This window comes from Excalfactoria chinensis, chromosome 2 (genome assembly GCF_039878825.1).
Source record: "Excalfactoria chinensis isolate bCotChi1 chromosome 2, bCotChi1.hap2, whole genome shotgun sequence".
In the NCBI taxonomy this organism is placed as follows: domain Eukaryota; kingdom Metazoa; phylum Chordata; class Aves; order Galliformes; family Phasianidae; genus Excalfactoria; species Excalfactoria chinensis.
The window spans coordinates 17,800,288-17,822,137 of NC_092826.1; the positions used below are offsets into that span (position 1 = coordinate 17,800,288).

Consider the following 21,850-nt stretch of genomic DNA (forward strand, 5'->3'; position numbering starts at 1 on the left):
GAAGCAGGTGGGAGAAACAGGCAAGTTGCATCCCGACTTCTCCCTGCATAAGGACTGCAGTACGCACACACAAGTCCTGCCAGGAATGCAGGGAGCCACTGGGCTCTTCCTGTCCCAAGTATAACTCCATACCCACATCTGAATCACATAGAATCCTGACACAACACCTTTATGTAACTTAAAGCCAATTTCTCCCGTACTCCATATAGCATCCCGAATAGCATCTTGCAGAAGTGATGGGTCAGATTCTTCTTAAAGTTTTGATGAAGCAAACTCAGAGTAAACTTTGCAAACACTAAGAGCTAGTGCAGATTTACACCTTTACCTTGGGATCAAAACTGAATGTAGCAGTGCTGCATAGCCGTGTAGCAATGTACATTATCCCACCCCATTAGTTGCCATTAAGAAACACTGATATGTGGACTGCGTGAGATAGCAAATGTGAGATCTCTGAAACTGGTATAGTTGTTTCCAAACTTTGGTAACCTCTGCAAGGATTTCCAGTCAGTACAGTCAGAAAAAGAAAACACTGCTATATTCCTTCTCTCTCCTGAAGACTGAAAAGTAACTTAAAAGACTCGGAGCAGTTTTTCTACTCTCTGTTTCTTTACATCCTTAAATGCAAGCAAAGCACAAATTCTGACAGGGAATACAAGAATTAAACAGAAAATATGTTAGCTCTCCTCTTGCCATTAATTCAGAATCTCAAAGCACTTCCTTGAGTGGGACCTGCATTTGGAGCAGGTTGTTTCAAGCAATGAATTCCAATCCTGTTTTAACTGAAGACTCAGTTTTTATTAACAAATGTGAATATAATAAAAGAGGAAATGATTTAAAACCCTTAATCATATTATATTATCTTTATTGGTGCTTCCTGAATATGATGTGTTCTAAGGGACTCGTGTTTATTTAGTTTTCATATATGCAAAAAAGCAGCTTTCCCATTATACTGGTATGTCTCCAGTGTTAGCAGAACTCCTTAGTTGCTAATGTTTTTTCTATTACAGCTTTTCCCACATTCTAAGAAGCTTTTCTATATAAATTACTCCAGCAGGATCATCACTGATGTCACATATAAATTAAAACTGCTTTTAAACAACATTAATTGATGCTAAATAAGCCAGATTCGAACCAGCATCAATAATAATTCATACACCAGGGTTTCACACGAATAACATAAGACTGATATTCATTGGAATATTGCCCTGAGCATTCTCTCATCTGTACTACACCAGAAGAAGAGAAGCTCAGAGAGACAGATCCTTCTGCTATGGGTCCTTCTGCCATGACCTGAAAGTGCAAAGAATTCCCAAAGCAACCTCCTCTTCCCCTCCAAAAAACAACAAAGCCCTCATTCATAAGCACTATATCTACTATGGATGTTATAGCAAACGTAAGTTAGTTCTGCCCAGAGATCTAATATCAGCCTAGGAAGGAAAATCATGTTTCACATTTGACTGCAGTCTGCCAACAGCTGCTCAAGTAGAATTACAGCAGCAAATCCTACATTTGTGCTATCACCTGGTGGCACTGTTACACAATCTTCTAAACTTCCATTTTCAGTGTTTGGCTCCTAGGAAGCAGAACAGTGCAGGTGTTACCCTGAAGGTTACACAGGACCTCTGCAGGAAGACTGAGGATGGAAAAGGCCAATTGACTCCAACACTTGTTTTCACTCTGGACTTCAAGACACAGCCCCACCACCACACTCTCCATTTCCTCCAGGATGTTGCTGACTTAACCTCTGGGGAAGAACACACATCTACATTACATCCCAGGGCAGGCACTGGTATAAATAATAGCAATTTCCACAGGCATCTCATGTTTCTGATTCTTCTGCCTTAAGCAACAAACTAGAAAGGCAGCTGAAGATTTAGGAGGATTCAATGGATAAGTGTCAGCAGAAAGCTGCAGTACCACCATGGACAATTTTAAAGGAATTGTTTTCAGGTGAAGATTGACGATCACAGAGCAGATGAATATAATCTGGAATACAATCCCAGAACACAAGGATCACTGCAAATCTCACAATCTGTCCTGTAAATTGAAATAATTCTTCCTCACTGTTAATTTGCGTGTTTCACTTAAAACTAACACAGAAACACACTAGAAAGACAATTTTTTTCAGGACAACGTGTTACAGGAAAACGTCATCATCTTCTCTTTGAAGAGACAGCAGAGAGGTGTGAAGTGAGTCCTTCTCATATTTTCTATCTTAATTCTCATATTTTCTATCTTAATTCTCATACTCTTTACTGTGAGGAGTTGCAATACCATCTTTAATCCTTAAAGAGAAATGAAGTATTTGTAAAAAGGTCAAACTCCTTGTTTCACCTGGCTTGGTCAAGCAAAAACAAGAAGAGCACACAACGAATCAGTAGAGGTATAGGTCACTATAAGCCAGACTGAGAAAGTTGTTCTACCTTATAAAAAAATGATAAAATCAAACTCAGCTGTGGACTGTGCAGTGGCAATCCAACCGGGATTCATCTCCACCCACTAGAGCTGAGTTTGGGTAACATCACTAGATTGTAGTTTGCCAACCCCAAGCTGACAGTGGCGGCAATCAGTTTTTTCTCATGATTCACCACAGTGCCAGTTTCTCTCTGAGATAAGCTGCTGTCAGTACCCAGGTAGCAGTTAACTTCAGCAGTCAGATATGAATGGCTTGACTTGAGACCAATGTTTTACCAAAAAAAAACAAACAACAACCTCCCTTTTCTCAAATAAAATAATAATAAAAAAAAATAAAATCATTTAATTTATAGAATGAACTTAAGACAATCCCTCAAACACTGTTTAACTGTCTTAGCACAAAAAAAGTAAGCACTCCCCTGGAATTAGTAATGGCACCAAGTATGCCTGAGTTCAAGAAGCATTTGGACATTGCTTTCAGAAATATACTTTGAAATCTGTGTGATCTTTTGTGGAGGCAGGAGATGGACTCTATGATCCATGTGGGTCCCTTCCAATTCAGAATATTCTATGATTCTGTTCATTTAGTACCTTTAAATGGTATGTTTTCAAAATAAATAAATACAGAGGATGTATTTTCTCTCAGGCCTATTCAGAGAAGAAACATCAGTATCTTGGGAAAACACTGAACAACCAGCCTCAGCACTGTCTTACATACAAATGAAAAGTGAACAATATAATTTAAACTGTAGGTAGATCACAGAAGCATCTAATTACATACCCAAGTGGTCACATATGTTGTTAAGCAAATGTTCAGCTAAGGTGGCTGAGAAACTGCAGATCAACAACTCTTTCAACAAATCATCCCTGTCACATTTCCCTTGGCAAAGGAAAGACACAGGCATTCTATCTCCTGCAAATTAATACAAAAATCTCTCAAGCGTAATAATTACTGAGATTCACCAGAAATACAGTGGGTTGCTGCTACTGTTTAGTTTTCATGAACATATCTGGCCAATTAGTATCTAAATATATAAAGGATTTCTTTCACTGTTGAATGCTTTATGCTTGTAAAGTCTTCACACGCTCCTATGTACATACTAATGCACTGAAATTGAGGAACTCTCAGCAGTGCAATAACTCCATAATAAAATCCAACTGTTCTTCATAGCCCAAGATAAAAATCGAAGTTTGGCAACAACACTCAGTTCCCATGGAATACTGGGGGTGGGAAAAGCATGAAAACAAGCCAGTTTCTTAAAATTCAGAAGAAACTTCAGAACAATCTGCCCTGGAGTATCTCTGTCTGCTGTAAACAGCATCTCATTCTGATTTATCTAGCAATCTGAAGAGAAAGCTTGAAGCAAGAAAAGGGCAAAAATCAGTTGGAAAAAGAAAAAAAAAAAAAAGAAAAATCCCCACCGAGGAAGAAGCTTTTCAAACAGCTTTCGTGAAGCTTTGTATGTGTTAGGACACCTTCATGTTCAGATCCCAGAAAGATTCACCATGTCTATCCCAGTACAGTAAAATGGCTGGAATTAAATCACTGCCAAACTCAATGGGAAGCAACTTGCCTGTAGGGAAGGAAGGCAGCCCTCCCTCATTGGCTCCAGCCACCCAACTGCAGTATTTGAGATGCTGTGCAAGGAAACAGAGACAGGTTGTGCTTCCTGCAACAAGGATCAGATAGGAGAGGAGGGTGGCAAGGGTTACTGATTCACAGCATCAGCTCAGTTTGGCCACTCAGTCACTTTACTCCAATCCAGCTTCTACTTTACTAACATCAGATTGCTGTCTTAGCTTCCATATTCACATGGACAATGTGAGGAAGGCAACTCACTGGCTCTTTCGTCTCAGTGTTAGCTTCAAGGGGAAGTCACCTCCAAACTGTGATTTAATGGAGCATTTGTGACTTGGTCCACCCCCAATGTCTTTTTTTTCTTTTCCCTCTAGTCTTCCAGTTCTTTTTATTGATATAAAAATATATATGAGGAAACAAATAACAACATTGCCAAGACATTTGACCTTATCAATAAACCTGAATCTCTGATTATTAACCAGAAATCATAGCATTCATAATACTGACAAGAAAAACAAGCGATCCCTAAAACAGAAATATCTGTCTCCTCTTGCACTAGTTGATCTTCTGTGATATTTTAGAACAAGGAATTTGAAGCATGCCTATTTTCTTTTCTATTATTATTTACAATGGGGAATCTGAAGAATAAGTAACACTGTTTGACTCCCTCCATGAGACAGCTTTTTCTTCTACCAAATCTGAATCTCTTCTATTTCAGCTCAGGAGCACTGTCCTCCACCTTCTGGCCACACATCACAAAGGGCAGACTAACAGACATCTTGGTAGCTTTGCTGCAGATGGTGGCAGGCTGCTGTAAGTTCCTCCTGAGTCAGACTCTTCTCCAGCTCCCTCAATGTTTCTTCACAGGGCAATTGCTCCAGGCCTCGGCCATCTCAGTTGCTACTGTCTTTTGAGTTTTTCAGTCCATCAGGTAGTCTAACCACCTGAGGCATCATACCACATAGATGATAACTATGACAAAACATGATATTTGCCAAATTGATGGTAGGTACCATCTACCATGCCTCCCATGATCTGCAAACCTCATCATTTCATCTCAGAGGGCAATAAGATTTGACAAGCATAATTTCCCTATAGTAAATGCATCCTGGATATTCCAAATCATCTTCATAGAATCACAAAATTATAGAATGGCATGGGTTGGAAGGGACTATGTAGTTCCATACCCCCTGCCACGGTCAAGGCTGCTACACACTAGATCAGGTTGGCCAGGGCCCCATACATCCTGGCCTTGAACACCTCTAGGGATGGGGCATCCACAGCTTATCTGTTCAAGCCATTCCAGTGCCTCACCACCCTCTAAGTAAAGAACTTCCTCAACTGCAATCTAAATCTCCCTTCTTTTAGTTTAAAACCATTCCCCTTTGTCCTTTCACTATCTGTCCTTTGAAAAAGACACTCTTGTCTTTTTATGTGCTCCCTTCAAGTACCAGAAGGCTGCAATAAGACCCCCTCTGGAGCCTTCTCCTCTCCAAATTGAACAATCATAGAATCATAGAATGGCCTGGGTTGAAAAGGACCACAATGATCATCCAGTTTCAATCCCTCTGCCATGGGCAGGGTCACCATCCACCAGACCAGGCTGCCCAGAGTCACATCCAGCCTGGCCTTGAATGCCTCCAGGGATGGGGCATCCACAGCCTCTCTGGGTAACCTGTTCCAGTGCACCACCACCCTCTGAGAGAAAATTTTCCTCCTAATATCTAACCTAAACCTACCCTTAGTTTAAAACCTTTCCCCCTTGTCCCATCACTGTCAGCACATGCACACAAGCCCAGCTCCTTCAGCCTTTTTTCATAGGAGTGGTGCTTCATCCCTATGAGCATCTTCTTGGTCCTCTCCTCTGGATCCACTACAACAGCTCTTCATTTTTCTTGTGCTGGGAACTGCAGGCCTGTATGCAGCACTGCAAATAGAGCCCCACAAGGGCAGAGTAGAAGAGGACAGTCACTTCCCTCACCCTGCTGGTCACGCTTGTTTTGATACAGCCCAGGATTCAATTGGCCTTCTGGGCTGCAAGCACACACTGCTGGCCCATGTCCAGTTTTTATCCATCAGAATCCCCAAGTTCTTCTCTGCAGGGCTACTCACAATGAGTTCCCATCTATACACGTATTTGGAATTGACCCAACAACACCTTGCATTTGAATCTACTGAACCTCATTAGGTTCACAGTGGTTTCAAGCTTGTCCAATCTTCTTGTTTATCTGTTCAGAAGTAGCTTCAAATTGGACCTAGTCCATGACATTCCAAGGAATTAAAAGTGAGTCTGAACAGCCTACAGTTCCCTCAAAAATTCTTATTGCCATTTTTGAAAAGAGATGCAACATCTGGCTTTCTTCCATCATCATGGACCTCCCATGAAATCCATGGCCTATCAAAGATGATAGAAAGCAGCCTGCCAGTGACCTCAGCCAGCTACTTTGCATGAAACCCACTAACTTCTATGGATCAAGATTTTCTTCAAGAGATCTCTGACTCTGACCTCTCCCACTAACAGTAATTACTGTCCTCCCTTAACCCTGTCTCTGGGCTCAGAAGCCTCAGTCTCATCTGTATCTACGATCTCTAAATTACCCAACTATTTCAGCAGTCAGCCCACATTTTTCTTATTTGTTCTTTTACTGCTAAAAGAATGACTCCACTATTTCACGCTACCCATAAGACTGGGCCTCAAGTATACCATTTGTGGTATAAGAAATCAAGGTCTTTCTTCTTTTTTCCCTTATATAAAAGACCTCAAATGAGAGAGAGACTAAAGGTGATTCACTCAGTATGAGGTCAGAGCTTACAAGTCTAATCAGTCTTTCAGTCTTCTTCTCCCCCAGAGATTCAGATTTCAGTATACAAAGAGGACGTAGCACTGGTTGATCCTGCAAGTTGGGTAGATGAGTCTATAAAACAATGAAAGATATCACTTTGCCCTGATGTTAAGCAGGGGAATTATGGAATCTTGAAATATTCCTTGTTCAAAATGATTTAGCAGATGATACGATAGCAGTCTATATGATTGAAAACAAAAACAGGATGCTAAGAAAAAAGACATGCTAAGATGAAAGGACATTAATAAGCATCACTCTTCTGGAGGATGCTGTCTCCATAGCTCAGAAATCATTTATATTCAAAAGATACACAGATCAAAGGACAAAAGGAGGATACAGTATCAAAAAAGTGTGTTTTAAAGGCTCCAAATTTATAAATTAAAACAAAACAAAAAAAAAAAAAAAAAAAAAGAGAGAAAAAACAAAAATGTGAACAAATGCATGCTTGCTCATCCAGGGTAGCTACGTGATCTGAATCACTAATAAAATTTTTCATGAAAGGTGAATGAGTAAGAGCTTTGCATAGATAATGTTGCTATGAAAGTCACTTTCCTTATTAGCCATGTGTTGCACAAGTATTTCCCTTTCCTTTTCACTCACAAACAGGTAATGAAGTGGTAGAAAAATTGTCTATTCTCCCAACACTTTCTGAGACTGTATTTGAAAGAAAGAAGTCAGAATGATGTTCCCAAAAAGCAGTAAGTGCTCAGTAAAGAATTTGCAAGCACACTGAGTGGGACAGTGTCAGACGATGCAAATGTGTGAACTTCATCTGGATCCTCTGAGAGAGAGCTGAAAGCTTCATCTCCCATCTGTCCACTTTAAGCAAGAAGACAAAGCCCAAATTTACAGCATCTACTGCACCTAACTCCACCATTTATCTCAACAATCCTAACGTATTTACCTATGTGTTATGCATTGCCACTGTTAGCAACAAAGAAGAAAGGCAACTGTGTGAATAGGAGGAAAAATCAAATTTGGAGCTGATTCAGGAAGAAATCATATTTAATTCTGCAGAAGAGAAGAAAATACATTCAACTCTCAAACCGTAAGAAGAATCCTTCAAAGACATGTTTAGAAATGGAAGTATTCTTAGCAGGAAAGCCTCCCTACGGTAAATACATGAATGATTATTATGAGACCAAATAAAAGTAGTAAGGTATTTCTAGAAAGTCCTAACCAAGATCTCTAAGATTCAGAATGAATTTTAGCAAAAAAGAATCATCCACAAAGTGTACGTCTCCAAAAAAGGCTTATGTTTATTTTTGAAGAAAAGGCAAGAGGAAGCCTCCTACTTTAGTTTGTATGCAGAGACTGCAATAGCACGGAGTATCATGGGATAAGCCTCCATAAGATTCTCAGCTGGGTTGTAAGGAAACGTGTATTTTCAAGTGCAGCAATTTTCTCCTGCAGTCCTGAATTCAATAGCGTGCTCATTGTTATGTCTTACCAACAGTCTAAGGCTCTCCAGCACAACTAAGCTTCGTGGGTGATGATGAAGCTCCACCAAAGAAAATAAGTGACATATGAAATCACCAGTCTAACTGAAGTTAGTTCAGGCACATCATTTACTAAACCTGTTTAACAATCTTGTATCAGCAGATAGTGCGACACAGTATAAACTTAGTAGTTAATGCTATAAATATGGATAAATTCACACAATGTTTGCTCTGACATATTTTAAGGGAAATAACAACATTATTGAAGCAGTTTGGAATGCATGTAAACACAAAGAAAGTGAAGGTACTTTACATATAAACATTATGAGATTTATTTCTGCTCCCAAATCATCTTAGCTGTCATGACCTAAGTGGACTCAGTCCAAAGCATATAGCACAAGAGCAAGACTTCCTTACCATACTCATTACAATAGTAGCAATATAACAATATTACAATGCTCAATACAAGTATCTGATTAGTTCCCGTCTAGTTCCCCCTTTCAGTAAGGGGAAGAAATGACTACTACTTATTTTGGTTTAGGTTCCCCCACAAAATTTTCCCTATTCTGAACTCTATCATACTATAAACTCCTAGTTTATATTGTTTTTTTTGTAACATTGTGACAATTCATTAATTATAGGCAATTAAATCTCTTGATCTCCCTCTTGAAGATCCATCTCCCTTTAAAAATAATACATTCTGAAATTATATCAGTAGCAGTGAATGGGAGCCCAAAAGAAATTCTTGTCCATTCCTATTTAGCACTTCTGCATTAGCCACTATTGGTCTGCTTGGGAAACTCAGTCAATTAACATCTGTTCATTCAGATTTGGTTATCACAAAAACTTCATTTCTCTTCCATGCCAATCTTATGTCAACATAGTTCTACTGCTCTGAAAAGATAACACGTACACATTCAAGGAATAAATACATGTATGTATGGCAGTGTAGAGCAGTAGTACAGTCACGGCAAACTAGAAGAATATATTTTCTTCACTAATATTTCTGCTGATCTCATTTGCAAAATGAGGCTGTTTTTTCAAGTAGAACATGAAATAGTTTCTCTTTTAAATGAACAACTGGGGCAAAAGAGAACCTTGGCAATGAGTATTTTGCAAGTATCTGCATGCTGTATATTATGTACAGAAACACATATGTATGCATTCTGTCTGAACTATTGTCTGCTGTTGGAACAGTGATATCATCTATTGGAAATAGAGACTGTGCCAGCAAAAGATGCCTCCTCATATAGCTGATAGTTGTTTTCTACACGAAATAATGTGTTCTAGCAGAAGTTTATTTATCAGTATTTGCATTAAAGTTTTTATGAGATATTACAGTACTCTAAAAAAAATATTGCTTCTCCCAAATCCAACTACTATTTTGCTTCACTATTTCTTTTGCCCTGTTCCTGGTATCAGGAAAATATTTTTATACAACCATTGTATTTTTAAATATTGACTCTCTATCAGTCACGCCATTTTATTTTAATAGCCAAAAGAAATAAAAGCAGGCCGTTTTACATCTCCAAGACCAGAGCTACTAGGTAAACAGACAACACTTCTAACCACAACTTCCACAGCTAAATGGGAACCAGAGAATGCACCATAAGTGTCTATCTTTACATTATAATAACATTAGATACATAAATAATAAGCTGTTAAACAGACATCCTGAGGCAACACACCATGAAGACACTGCTGATAGAGTTCTACAATCAACACAGCTGTGATGCTGCACCCTTACTATCTGCAAACCAGCAAGAAAGGGCTAGCTGTAGCCTGGACGGAGCATTACGCTGGTACAGTCTTATTGCTTCAATAAGTGCTTCCTCCACTGTAAAATATTCCAGCCCACTTCTTAGAGTCCTCGAGACCCAGATACCTCTTCTTCCTCCTTTGGGGGAGGTGTTCATCAATAAGCACTTCAGAAATAAGTGGCCTGAATTTTTAAGTGCCTGAGGCATCTAAAAAGCCTAATTTTAGGTTTTTATTTTTATGTGTTTCTAGAGTTCTCTGAAAAACTTTATCCAGCCCACCATGCAGACTGTTTTTCCCACACTTACTCTATTAATCTAGGAGATCCCACTCAATTTCTTCACACCAGTTCAGCAGCAAAGCTGCAGGACCCCTTCTGCCTACTGAGCCTGCCATACGGAAGAGTTATTTCTCCCCCTCACTGACTCTCCATTTTCTGTTTCACTTCATCTGAGCACACAACTTGTTCCTTGTTGCCTTTTCCACTCAGTCCCTCCCTCTCTTACCTATTTTTTCCTCACTTTTTAGAAGTGTAACTGCACTTACTAAGTTTGGGAAGCACTTGAGATGCAGCCTGTGGGAAAGATGAAATGCAGAATCAGTACTTTGTGATTAGCTCTCTGAAGTAGGAACAGTGCTGATAACATTTTAAAAATCCCTTTGAATTGATGGGATGTTCCTTCCTCAAAACACATTCTACTCTGAGAGATCCAAAGGAAAGCTGTGTTTGCATAAAGTGACATAAACATGCACAGAAAGAAATACATAGAAAATAAAATCCAACTCTGATGTTACAGAGAATTTAGGAACATGACCTAACAGCTCATAGAGCTGAGAGCATACACAAGCTGCTACAATACCTTCTACAAAGCATAAGTGTGCAAGATAAATTATCACATGTCTTTGGGTCTGTAGAGTACAGTATACATGAAGATCTCAAAAAGATCCAAAAAATTACTTTCTTAAATAACTTTGATTTTACTTGCTCAATAACTTGGTAAAGTAAGACTGGTTACACATTTCTCTCTATATAAATTTAGTATTAAATACAATGGGCAGCTATTAATAAATCAGACCAGCCCTGTTACAATAGGCAATGTGATGCTGCTAATTTAAACTTTAAAACATAAAAAAACTGTATACATGTTTAAATATGGATGCCAAACTTTTATTTATCCAGATATGAACATAAATGTTCTATCTATAAAGCACTCTGAAGATGATTACGATTACTGAAAATAAACTTAGTGAAAAATGAGGGTGTAACACAACATACAACAGGCAGTATTTTACTCTACCTCCGCTAGTCACCACCATTAACAGCCAATTGCCAATCTGGTTTGAGCTTAATATAAAGGAACACTAATTTTTCAATGAAAGAGGCAACACCAGATGAGATCATTAGAATTTCATCACGTTCTTAATCCACTCATCATAGTAATTACTACTTCATGTTGCTTGATCCTGAACACATATTGCTCTCATTAGAGAACAAAATGCAAACAAGGTCAAAGCAAGGTAAAGCCCCATGTAACTGTATTAGGTCACCAGCAGTTCTAATGTGTGTTTAAGATACTTAATAGCCAATTGTACTCAAAACATTAGAATTTCTTATTTCCTGTTCCAGAGTCCCTGTCCATTGCATGCTTGTCATTACATTTATCGGCAAAAAGTTGCAAACGATTTGACTAGACTTTGTCTATTGTAATTGATTTTTGAGAAAAATCCAAGAAAAGCAAGTACTTTTAAGTCAAATGGGCCATGCAGGTCATAACAAAGTACACTGAAGTTGATGGAAGCTTCAGGAGAGTTAAGTTTCACTTCTATCACATTATAAAATCTGTGAAGTCAGTATCAGAAAAACTCACCCAGTACAGTAAACATATTTATCTGATATTAGTGTTGTGCTGTCCAAGATGAAACCCTTCACTTTCACAACATTCAAGAACGTGTGTAATTAAATGCTTATGAAGGTACAAAGAAAAACCATGTTCCTTCAGTCAGCCTGACAGGAAAATTCAAACACTGTGTAGTATGAAATAACAATGGTTCTATCGACTCACTCTCTGTGACCCCAAATCTCACATAGAAGTCGATACAAACATAAAACCAATACATCTCCCATAATGGGTCAGATCAGCTAGAACACCTTGTCTACTCAAATAATGCTAATTAAGAGCTTAGCCCCTTTCTACGGTCTGTTCTTTTTCATAGAATCACAAGGATTGAAAGGGATCTCTGGAGATCATCATTATCCAAGGCTGTCCCTATCATTCTTACTCTAACCCACTCCTTCCTTGTTTGTAAGGAAAAGGTTCACCAGCACAACTCTCCTTGTTGGCTGCATGAGAAAGTTTCATTCACCATTCATTCCTAGGCAGGGCTTGACACATCCCAGTGTTTTTCTCACATAAAAAGCAACTCCGCCATCTTGCCTTGCTGGTCTGTCTTTCCTGAAAAGTGCATTTTATATTTCCCAATGGTCTACAACTGCTGCTCACAAATGTTAGCACCTTTTTATGGACAAGTTGCCTGTTGAATGCCGCCTGTGGACATGCTCCGTGTTCCAGCATTGCAACAGGGTATGCATAAAGGCCATGGAGTATTCAACCCTGGAGATTTTCAGTACTTGGCAAGACTGAGCATGGGTTATCTTGATCCAGTACTGGCTGAAGTTCTACTTCCAACAGGAAATCTGAGTATCTAACCCTCAGAGGTCTCGTCCAACAAACATTTCCATAAGTCTGCCAAATGAAGTGTTGAACGATGTTTAAATCAGTGCTCTCATTCACACACTCTGATTTAGTTGATGCCAGAAGGACGGGTAATTATGATCAACTTTCCAATGATGTTATTAATCCTGACTTAGGTTAAGAACTCCTTCTGATAACACGGTTATCATATTATATGAGTGAAAATCTTCCTCATCCCATTCCCTGATTTGGCATGAAACCATCTTGGCATATTTTTGATATTCCTTTCAGATTATTTGGAGGAATGAGGAATAAACAATCACAGAGCAGTGTTTCTTCACACATCTCAAGTAAAAATTCAGTCAAGTGTACTGATTTAATTAAGCTTTCTCAGAAAACACATCCTACACTAAAGGATAAAGGATTAAATTTTAGGGTGCTTTTCTCACACATGATAAAATCTCTATGAAAGAAGGATTATACGATTGGAAATTTCTGATGTATAATTTTGGAATCTCATGGTCACAGTGCAATGAACCCATCAATGCTTTCATTTTGCCCCTCTTTAATTTATTTTGGGAACAAATAAATGAAACTTCCATGAGGTTTTGGAAGGCAGTTGTGCAGCTCATTTTAAATGCAGTTTTCTTCTTTAAAAACAATTTCAAGCGTTCAGATATAACACAAATAAAAAGAATGTTTACGACAATACATTATTTACTTCTTAAACAATTTAAAGGTGTACAAATAGTCTCATTTTATACCGCAGTAATTCAACAGCCAAGAAATCTAACTTCTTTTTCTTAAATCTGCCGAGTTGTAGCTCTTTAAAGAGCATCATTAACATCCACTCCTCTTGTCTGTACAACTCTTGTTAGCACTTCTGCTTCTCAGAAGCATTAATGAACCAGGCACAAGCACTACAAGACCATTCTCCATGCAGTTTAAATCAAGTGAGAAGCTAAATATTACCAAAGGCATCAGTCAGGCCCAGTCCTGAAAGGATTTATGTGAAAGCACCTGCAGGGGTACCTAAGGTGATGTTAAACACATAGATAATAAAATCTCAGAAGAATATCCAGCAACCAAAATTATTTGTAAAAAGATAACTATAACCCCGCTGATCAGTCCTGGCTGCATGGCCTAGAAATAGTTCACGCTCACCATGTCTTCTTCAAACTGGAAATTATTTCCAACCAGGAGCTGTCTAAATAATTTCCTCCCTAAATTCTCACACAAACAGTTGTCAAAGGCAGCAACAGCCTTCCTATAGCCTTCCTCCCCAAATTGCTTCTATGCTTTATTCAATAATTGTTCTTCGGGAAAAGAACACTGAGGAAAAAATTCTTATAAACAGCACAAGATAAATAAAGCAGGTTAATTCTTAAGGGTAATTTGATATCAGCATGAAGACATGACATCTTATTGCTCACGGTGGGCATCTGTAATCTTAACAGACAAGTGCAACTAACTAGAAGAAATAAAACACAACTAAGCAGGAAAACCTTGCAATTTTAATGAGTATATTTGATTTTTTTTCTGTGAATGAAAACTCACCAATGGTGTAATATCTTTTCAACTCACTCCTCCGTGGATTGCGCCTTTGGGTATTGGTGGTGTTTTTCTGTTCCTCCTCAGAAGTTGTTTTGGTGGCAAGCAAAGGTTTACTGGGCTGCGGAGCAGGAGCTTCAGCTGCCACTGGGTTGCATCCTGGCCCACTAATATCCACCGACTGGGACTTTTTCTTTAATCTAAAGATAATTCAAGGCAGTAAGGTATTATTAATCTTTATTCTATAGCTAGACCAAGTAATTCTTTTTTATACTTTGGGTAGAATAATGCCAATGCATTCATTATACAGAATTCATGCATGCCCCTGCAGAACACAGAAAATCAGCAGCAGTAAATTAGGCCATATAGTAATTTCCTCTCTTAGATCCTGCTAAATCAGCTGTAGCACTTGAATCTCACCCTACTGTGGCTCATACGTAGCTACAAATGGTAAACTGTCCTCAGATCAGCCCACCAAGCTGCCTGAAGGATCAGTCCATAATCTATTTCTGAGGAGCTGCTACAATTAACTTATCATTAAATTTTCCTGGCTTTAGTTTCACAAACAAGGGGAACAGAAAGAAGTCAAATTATTTGCACAAAGTTGCTGAAACCATTAAGAGAAAAGAACTGACTAAAATGAAGGCTCTATGCTTATTTCACTGACTCGTTGGTCAATTTGGCATTCCATTATGGTGTTGAATATACCAAATCTCAGATAATTAAAAAGTATCTGGAATTCATTACCACTTGAAAACTGCGAAGGTTTAAAGGATGACTTTGCAGCAGAAACTAACTAGATTTTGAGAAATGATGCTCTGCCTCTGACCCAAACTTCCACTGTAATTTCTACGTATTACAGTCTTACTTTTGTGTTGTGCAAAAATGTTGTGCACAGAGAATCTATGAAGCGTTTATTTATCTCCATAATTTCAAACCAAGACAAGTGAGATTTACAGATCAATACATGTTCACATGTCCTGCTGTTTGAAGGGCAGTCTAATTAAGAAAGCTGCGAATTACAGGATAGTTACTTAACAAAATAACTGGTGCACTGTGGGGAATACCAGATTGGTACAAACATACTGTGCCCGTTCTTCTGGAATCACGAAGGAAGAGATAATGCCTGTCATCTGAGCAGTAAAAATGTCACATGGCCTTTTTCAGCTGACAAGACTAATAAAGGACCGGGTTCAAATGCTTATAGAAAATGAATGTGCAAAAAGAAAGTTACCTGCTCTGAATACAGGTTCAAGAAGGAAGACAACTTTATAGCAATGTCTTAGCAAAAACAAGTCAAACTAAAATGTCTCTTCTTTCAGCTCACCTGCACTATATACAGAAATGGCTGTCATGGTTGTCAAATGATTTGGAAAAGCACTGCAGCCTTTGAAATGCATCTTCAGTGGACGGCAATAACTTGCAATGAAAGCCTCAGTTCTGGCTATGTTTTGAAGCCAGGAAAATTAATTCTTTGTAAGCGTGACCCTTTTCCAACAGCCTGCTTTATTACTGGCCTCATGTTGGGCTTGTTTTTTGTTTTTATATTAAAGCTGCACTGGCTGAAACAAGGTTTAGTTTGTGTTTTTCTTTTTAGCTGTACTGCAACTATTCCATAAGCAGCCTTGTTGAAAACTTAGTTTAGTTTAGGCAGCTGAAGTCTTTCAGTACCACTTGGTGTGGTTGAAAATGACCCTTCTGCAGTCAGACAACAAAGGGAACAGCAGCAAGGGTTTCAAAGTCAACACTGCATGAGCAGGACTTGGAAATGCACATTTGACAGTGAGGGCAAAGGTCTAACCTGAATGAGATCTGAACTAGAAGGGCCAATACTTCATTTTTCTGTAGCAATCCTTAAATTATATGAATTCCAGGGGAATTTTTTTTAAAAGGCAAAAAATGAAAGAAAATCCACATCCTTTCAGAGGCATGAAATCCTGAAGTGTTCACTACTGCTGCCACCTGGCTATTGGCAGCTTCTATGAGGTACAGCAGTGGTCTCACATGAATGTTAAAACAGACAAGCACTTTCATAACAAAAGTTCAAAGCAAAGGCTAATACCATATGGGTATGAAGGCCCAATTAATGACAATTAATGAAGCCAGCCCATTCTGGCTGAAGTTCGGGCAGGGCTACAGGAGGAATTCCTCAGCTGCTACTGAGTTCTGGAGAAAGCAGTGTTTGGAATAGAGCTGAGCAGCACCTCATTTTTAGATAGCCCTGTCAAAAACACACATTTCACACATCAATTTGTGTAATTCAATTGCACTATTGCTAATAACCCATTAAAAACCCATTTGCTCTATTAATGTCTCTCTGTCTCTTCCCTAGAACAGCTGCCACGTACCGTGGTAACACAGCCATCAGAGCCCTGCTGGGCAGTCACCCCAGTGCCCCAGCTACCAGGCAGAGACACAAACCCGCATCTGCCCTACAACACCCTGCTGCTCCTGCAGTGATCTGCCCATTAGGCAGTCCAGCAGGAATGTGCACCTCAGAGCTGTGTGATAAAACACGTCTGTACATATGCAGTGACAAGCTTTAGAACGTGAACTGCATTTCTCTTTTAAATTGTTTCCATATAACTGCAAAGTTCTCTAGCACATCCTACAGAGAACCCAACAGATGGCTCCAGCTCTACCTGCTCCTTGCCAGCAGCACGTCACTGGGAGGGGATTTGTAAATCCCTCCAAAAGCAAGTCTGTCAGGTGGTCGAGCATTCACCACCACATACTCTGTGTGGTCAGTGCATATGGAAAGTCATGGAAGCTGAGGCAAGCCAATTTACTGGGGAATCTGCTATGGGCTTGGATAGCATTAGGATTTTGACCCTCACATTCTCTGTCACAAACCTACTCAGTTCCTAACGCAATTCTTTTAGAATTTCAGACTTGTTTGTTTGTTTGTTTGTTTGTTGTAAAGCACCATGGAAAAACTAAGGCATCATTATCTAAATAGAACTTGAAAGCAGCTAAAGCAAACGTGGCTGGCATTCTTCTCTAGATGGAAAAAGAAACTAAAAAAAATTTAAACCACGTATGGTGGGAACAAACCAGAATACAAAGCATCCCAGGGGCTGGGAAAATGTACACTTTGATCTTTGTGAATTTCTAAGTACAAATCCCTTACTGCAGCAAAGATATGGAAGAAAGCCAAACTCATCCTTATCTACTGAATATAAAACAGTCCCTGAGCCTCTTGTGACAATTCCAGACATTCCACCACACAGTTAATAGGAGAAACAAAATCATTCATTTGAAGAGTGATGCTTATTCTTCATGTGGTATTACTGAACACCCTGAACTCCTCGTTAGGGATTTGATTTCCTTCTAGAAAGAAATGTGATTTAAACCAGTGTTAAAGCAGGACACATTTGATTCTGGAAAACAAACTTCTTTCTCTGTTTTCAATAAAGCATTGCAAGGATTTGTTCATTCATACAGGGGAGAAAGCCTGAGACCAGCCACTTTATTTCCCTGTTACTCTCTTGAGCCTCTGCAGAAACCTGCCCTTGCACATGGCCAGCACTTTGGGAAAGCCATGGCAATTGCAATGCATCAGGTGAAAGACTTGTGGCTGCTCCAGCTCCTCCAGCCTGGCTCCACATTCTGTGTGAAGCTCCTTCTGCACACTTGTAGCAGAAGGTGATGCCAAGTAGGTCTACTGGACATTTTTTTTTGTTTAATGCTTTTGAATAGCACCTGTAGCTCTGGCCATGCACTCACAAAGAGAAGATAGCAGAATTAGAATGACACAGACCAAAACAGAGAAACCCAACCGTGGTGGCGATTAACAGGCGCCTGCTGAACACAAGGAGCAAGACGGGACCTCTACAGCCATCAGCAATGGGGTACGACAGCATGGGAACAATTTGTCACCATTTTCGCAGCAGGAGACAGAGGAAGCACCAAAGGAAAGCAAGCAGCAGGTTTGAAATCAACAAAAGGTTGTACTTCCTTGAACTGCATATAACTGCATGACAGAAATTATTGTGCAGGCTGGGAGTATCACTCACTACTAAAAGGAATTCCACATGTAAGGGAGAAACATCCATCAGGGGCTATCAAATTTGCATGCATATACAGAAAGACAACCTTTCTGCTGGGCAAGTCCTTGAACCGAGGAAGGCGGAGGGGTTTCACAGCTGTTCAGTGCATGCTCTGCCTCTGCCACCAACCCATGTGCCACACTTCTATATGCACTACACCAGAGCACAACATATTTGCAATCCAAGTCTGAATTGCTCATTATGGATTGAAGAGGGAAACAAAACCAAACAACAAAAAGCAGGTAGAAAATCTCCTCCCACCAAATAAGAAGAAGAACAGCCTATCAGAATGTTACTTTGGAAATAGACCATGCAGTTTTCTGATAATGCAAGCAGTTTATGGGATCAATGGCAGAATATAAAAAGACCTTCACACAGGTGGTGTTAGGAAAGGTTTAGGAATTAATTCACGCCTATATAGCCCAAAGAGCAATTCCAAGCAGCAAGCATTTATCAACAACGCGACACCGAGCTGAGCTTCTGGAAAGCAAACAGTGGAGGAACAGTTTTACGCCAAAAATGAGCTCGTACAGCAAGCGCTACAACACTTTTGCATTCCTTTACACACACTATCAAATATTACCATGCAAATTAAAGACACAAGAGCTGTCAGTAGTCAGAACACCAGGCAGCAAAGCAAACCCAACCTCGCTCCACTGCCCAGTCATTGTGAGAGACGCGGTTGCAGCACATGCAGGAAAGCAACCATCACACATCACTCTGTGGGTGGCAAGGAAAATGGTGAAGAACACCTGAACTGTTGAAAAACTGGGTTTGTTGTGCCTGGAATAGGCAGCCCAAGCCTCCTTAACAGAGCTCACATCTAACGTGTTCAGCAGAACACCAGAGTGTAAAGTCTTAGAGAAACAGACACAAACCTTGTGATTATTCCTGGGAGCATGACAGCACTGCTACAGGTAAACCCTTGGAGGATCATTTACAGAAGACATATAGATTGGTTGCTGCCAGGTTACATCCATTAACTCCAAGCAGGAGAATCCAGAATCCGCTTGTGGTTCAAGTGGGACAAGGCATTCTCAGTGCCTGGGAGAGAAGATTAGTGAGTCTGCTGGCAAAGGATTCAACGCACTCTACACACCACGAATGGGCCTGGAGACATGAGGATGAGGTATGGCAGCAGTGTGGAGAGCAAGGTGATGATGATGGGGAGGAAGATGGCAGCAATCACGCTACACACATAATATCTCAGGTAGTCACAGTGCATTCAGTTCGTAATTTTTCTCTTGTGTTAGGTTTTGCAATGATTACAAGCTCAAGATCATATGGCTTCACCGTGACTGCATAATATTTTACAGCTGCTTCACATGGTGGAAATAATACGCTCAGCAGTTGGAGTGCATGTTTTGTCAGGTATGAAAATTTCTTGATCTTTTTCTTTTAGGGTTTTGAGAAAAGTGGGTTGCTATTTGCTGACAGTTATCTTGATTCCGGACATGTTTTAGAAGTGATGTGTAAAGTAAATTACTATTTTGGATCTCGCTATTTTGTTAATAGCTGCTATACTGTTATTTAAATAACTCCCACTAGTTCCATTTTCACAAAAGCTCTTCTAGTGCTTTATGCATATCTATTTTAGTACAATTTGCATGGGTCTTGAAATTTCCAGCTCTGTCACATTCTGCACAGAAAAAAATCTGCGTAATGGTTTTAAAAGTGATGGTAATTTCCATTTAATTCATATTTGCCTCATTAATGCTGTAGCTTTATTTCCAATGCTGCCTTACTTATAAGGATGGGATTCAAACCAACCAATCTATTGTAAGGTTGTATCCACTAAGGAAAATCTTTACATCACCATTACATACCTCAAGAATTCCTCATCTACAATGAAGCCATATAAGCTTGTAGCGTTTTTCTGTGTAACGTATTTATCATAACATCTATTATTTTCCATGCTAACTGCAGGTAATTTATACATCAACAAAACTGTTTTATCCATACCCTTTTACTTAGGTAACTGCATTCACATTTCTTTTTGAATCCGACCTTAGGCTTGACTGTTTTCTAAGTAGTTTACAAGTCAGCAGCAATACCCCAGGGCACTTAATGTTCCTGAGATTGCCACAGTACACACAATCATAACATGCATATATTTATGTAGTCAAATTTGGGAGCAAAGGGTCTTTTAACTTCTTAAAGAGACAGCAGAGGAGGTTGGAAGCTACAACATTCTTACAGCAACACAGATTTGTGTACTCCACTTGCACCGTCTCTCCAAATAAGCATCAACACAGTAGGCAGCCGCTGCTTAAGTTAGAAGAAAGTGCTGTGGACGCACTTGCCCTGAGACATAAAAATGCAAATCTGCTCATGCCTTGCCTTGTTCAGTAATTCATACAACCTAAGGTGTACACAGGGAAACAACTCAAGCACTTCCCTTAAAGTACAGACTCCACTCCTGCAACCAGGCACCCTGTGCTGTCACTGTGTGACCCACCACTCTCATACTGCACAGGGATGCTGGGCAGCCTGCAGCAAACTGGGGCCCACTGTCACAAAGAAGAGCCACCATCTTTAGCATAAGTAGTTGGACAGAGTGCAGAGACTGACACTGAGTGACCAGTCACTAGACTGAGAGGGTTAGTCCATCACAGAAGACACCACCATCACTGACATTCATCCAAACTCTCATAATGCTTCCCAAATGGAGCTCCCCCTTCTCTTTTTTAAGCTACCAGACTCCCTCTCACACTTATGTTCAAAGTGTTCCTTCTCAAAGGCATCAGCTTCCTGCCCTGGCACTGGTCTACAAGGCTACCATGTGGAAGCCATTATTGCTGCTTCACTTTCCTAAGAACTAGGCATAGAACACTGCACAGATGCAGAACTGGAAAAGATATTTAAAACCTAGAGGTCTTCGGAAGCATCATGCTGCCTTCACTAAATAAAAGGCAAGAGCAAGACTGGACAAAGAGTAGCAGTTGGAACTACAAGTAAACAATACCCTTCTGAGGCACCTAGGTAACTCAGTTCATGCAGACGCTACATTTGCATACTACTGCAGTAACGATTACATATATTTGCAATGTGTGTGTAATATATTCCCCCAAAAGTTCTCACAGGACAACAAGCAACTGTCATAATGTGAAGCAATTAGCACTAACTCACAAAAGCCAGGCTCTTCTAAGAGTGAAGAGGGGCAGAAGCTGTTCCCCGAGGAGACTGAAACGTCTAACATTTCTCCTTGCTAGAAACATAAATTGGTTCTCCAAGTGCTCTGCGGGATATAATACCAGATACATCTCCCTGGAAGCACCTAACTTGTCAAAGAGAAGTTAAAAACTAGGCAAAATGAGAACTCCTTCATCATCATAGCCAAAGAGGAATTGAGTTTCTGTCTTCCAACTCATAACTCAAGCATTTTGAAGAATAATTTTAACACTCTAATGAAATGTGCAGTAAACGCATAGATTGAACTAAATTAGTTTTCCATTGATTGCATTTATTGACTATTATTTGATAGACAGAAAGCAAGAGAACAGCACAAACCTGCACCAGGGAA

The 21,850-nt window shown here is 39.7% G+C and overlaps 1 protein-coding gene across 10 annotated transcripts in view; it reads right to left on the bottom strand.

The window, feature by feature from the left end:
- Window positions 1-21,850, bottom strand: part of OXR1 (oxidation resistance 1) — a 239,956-nt gene that overhangs the window by 101,602 nt on the left and 116,504 nt on the right. For 7 of the 10 annotated variants that reach the window (XM_072330519.1, XM_072330516.1, XM_072330526.1 and 4 more), the window contains exons 3-4: window positions 19,206-19,371; window positions 14,285-14,478 (exon numbers count right to left, since the gene is read on the bottom strand). In XM_072330519.1, the coding sequence (XP_072186620.1) occupies window positions 14,285-14,478; window positions 19,206-19,264 (253 nt within the window). In that variant the 5' untranslated portion in view covers window positions 19,265-19,371. The remainder of the gene's footprint in view (window positions 1-14,284; window positions 14,479-19,205; window positions 19,372-21,850) is intronic. The other 3 variants (XM_072330518.1, XM_072330522.1, XM_072330527.1) reach the window with 1 other exon arrangement.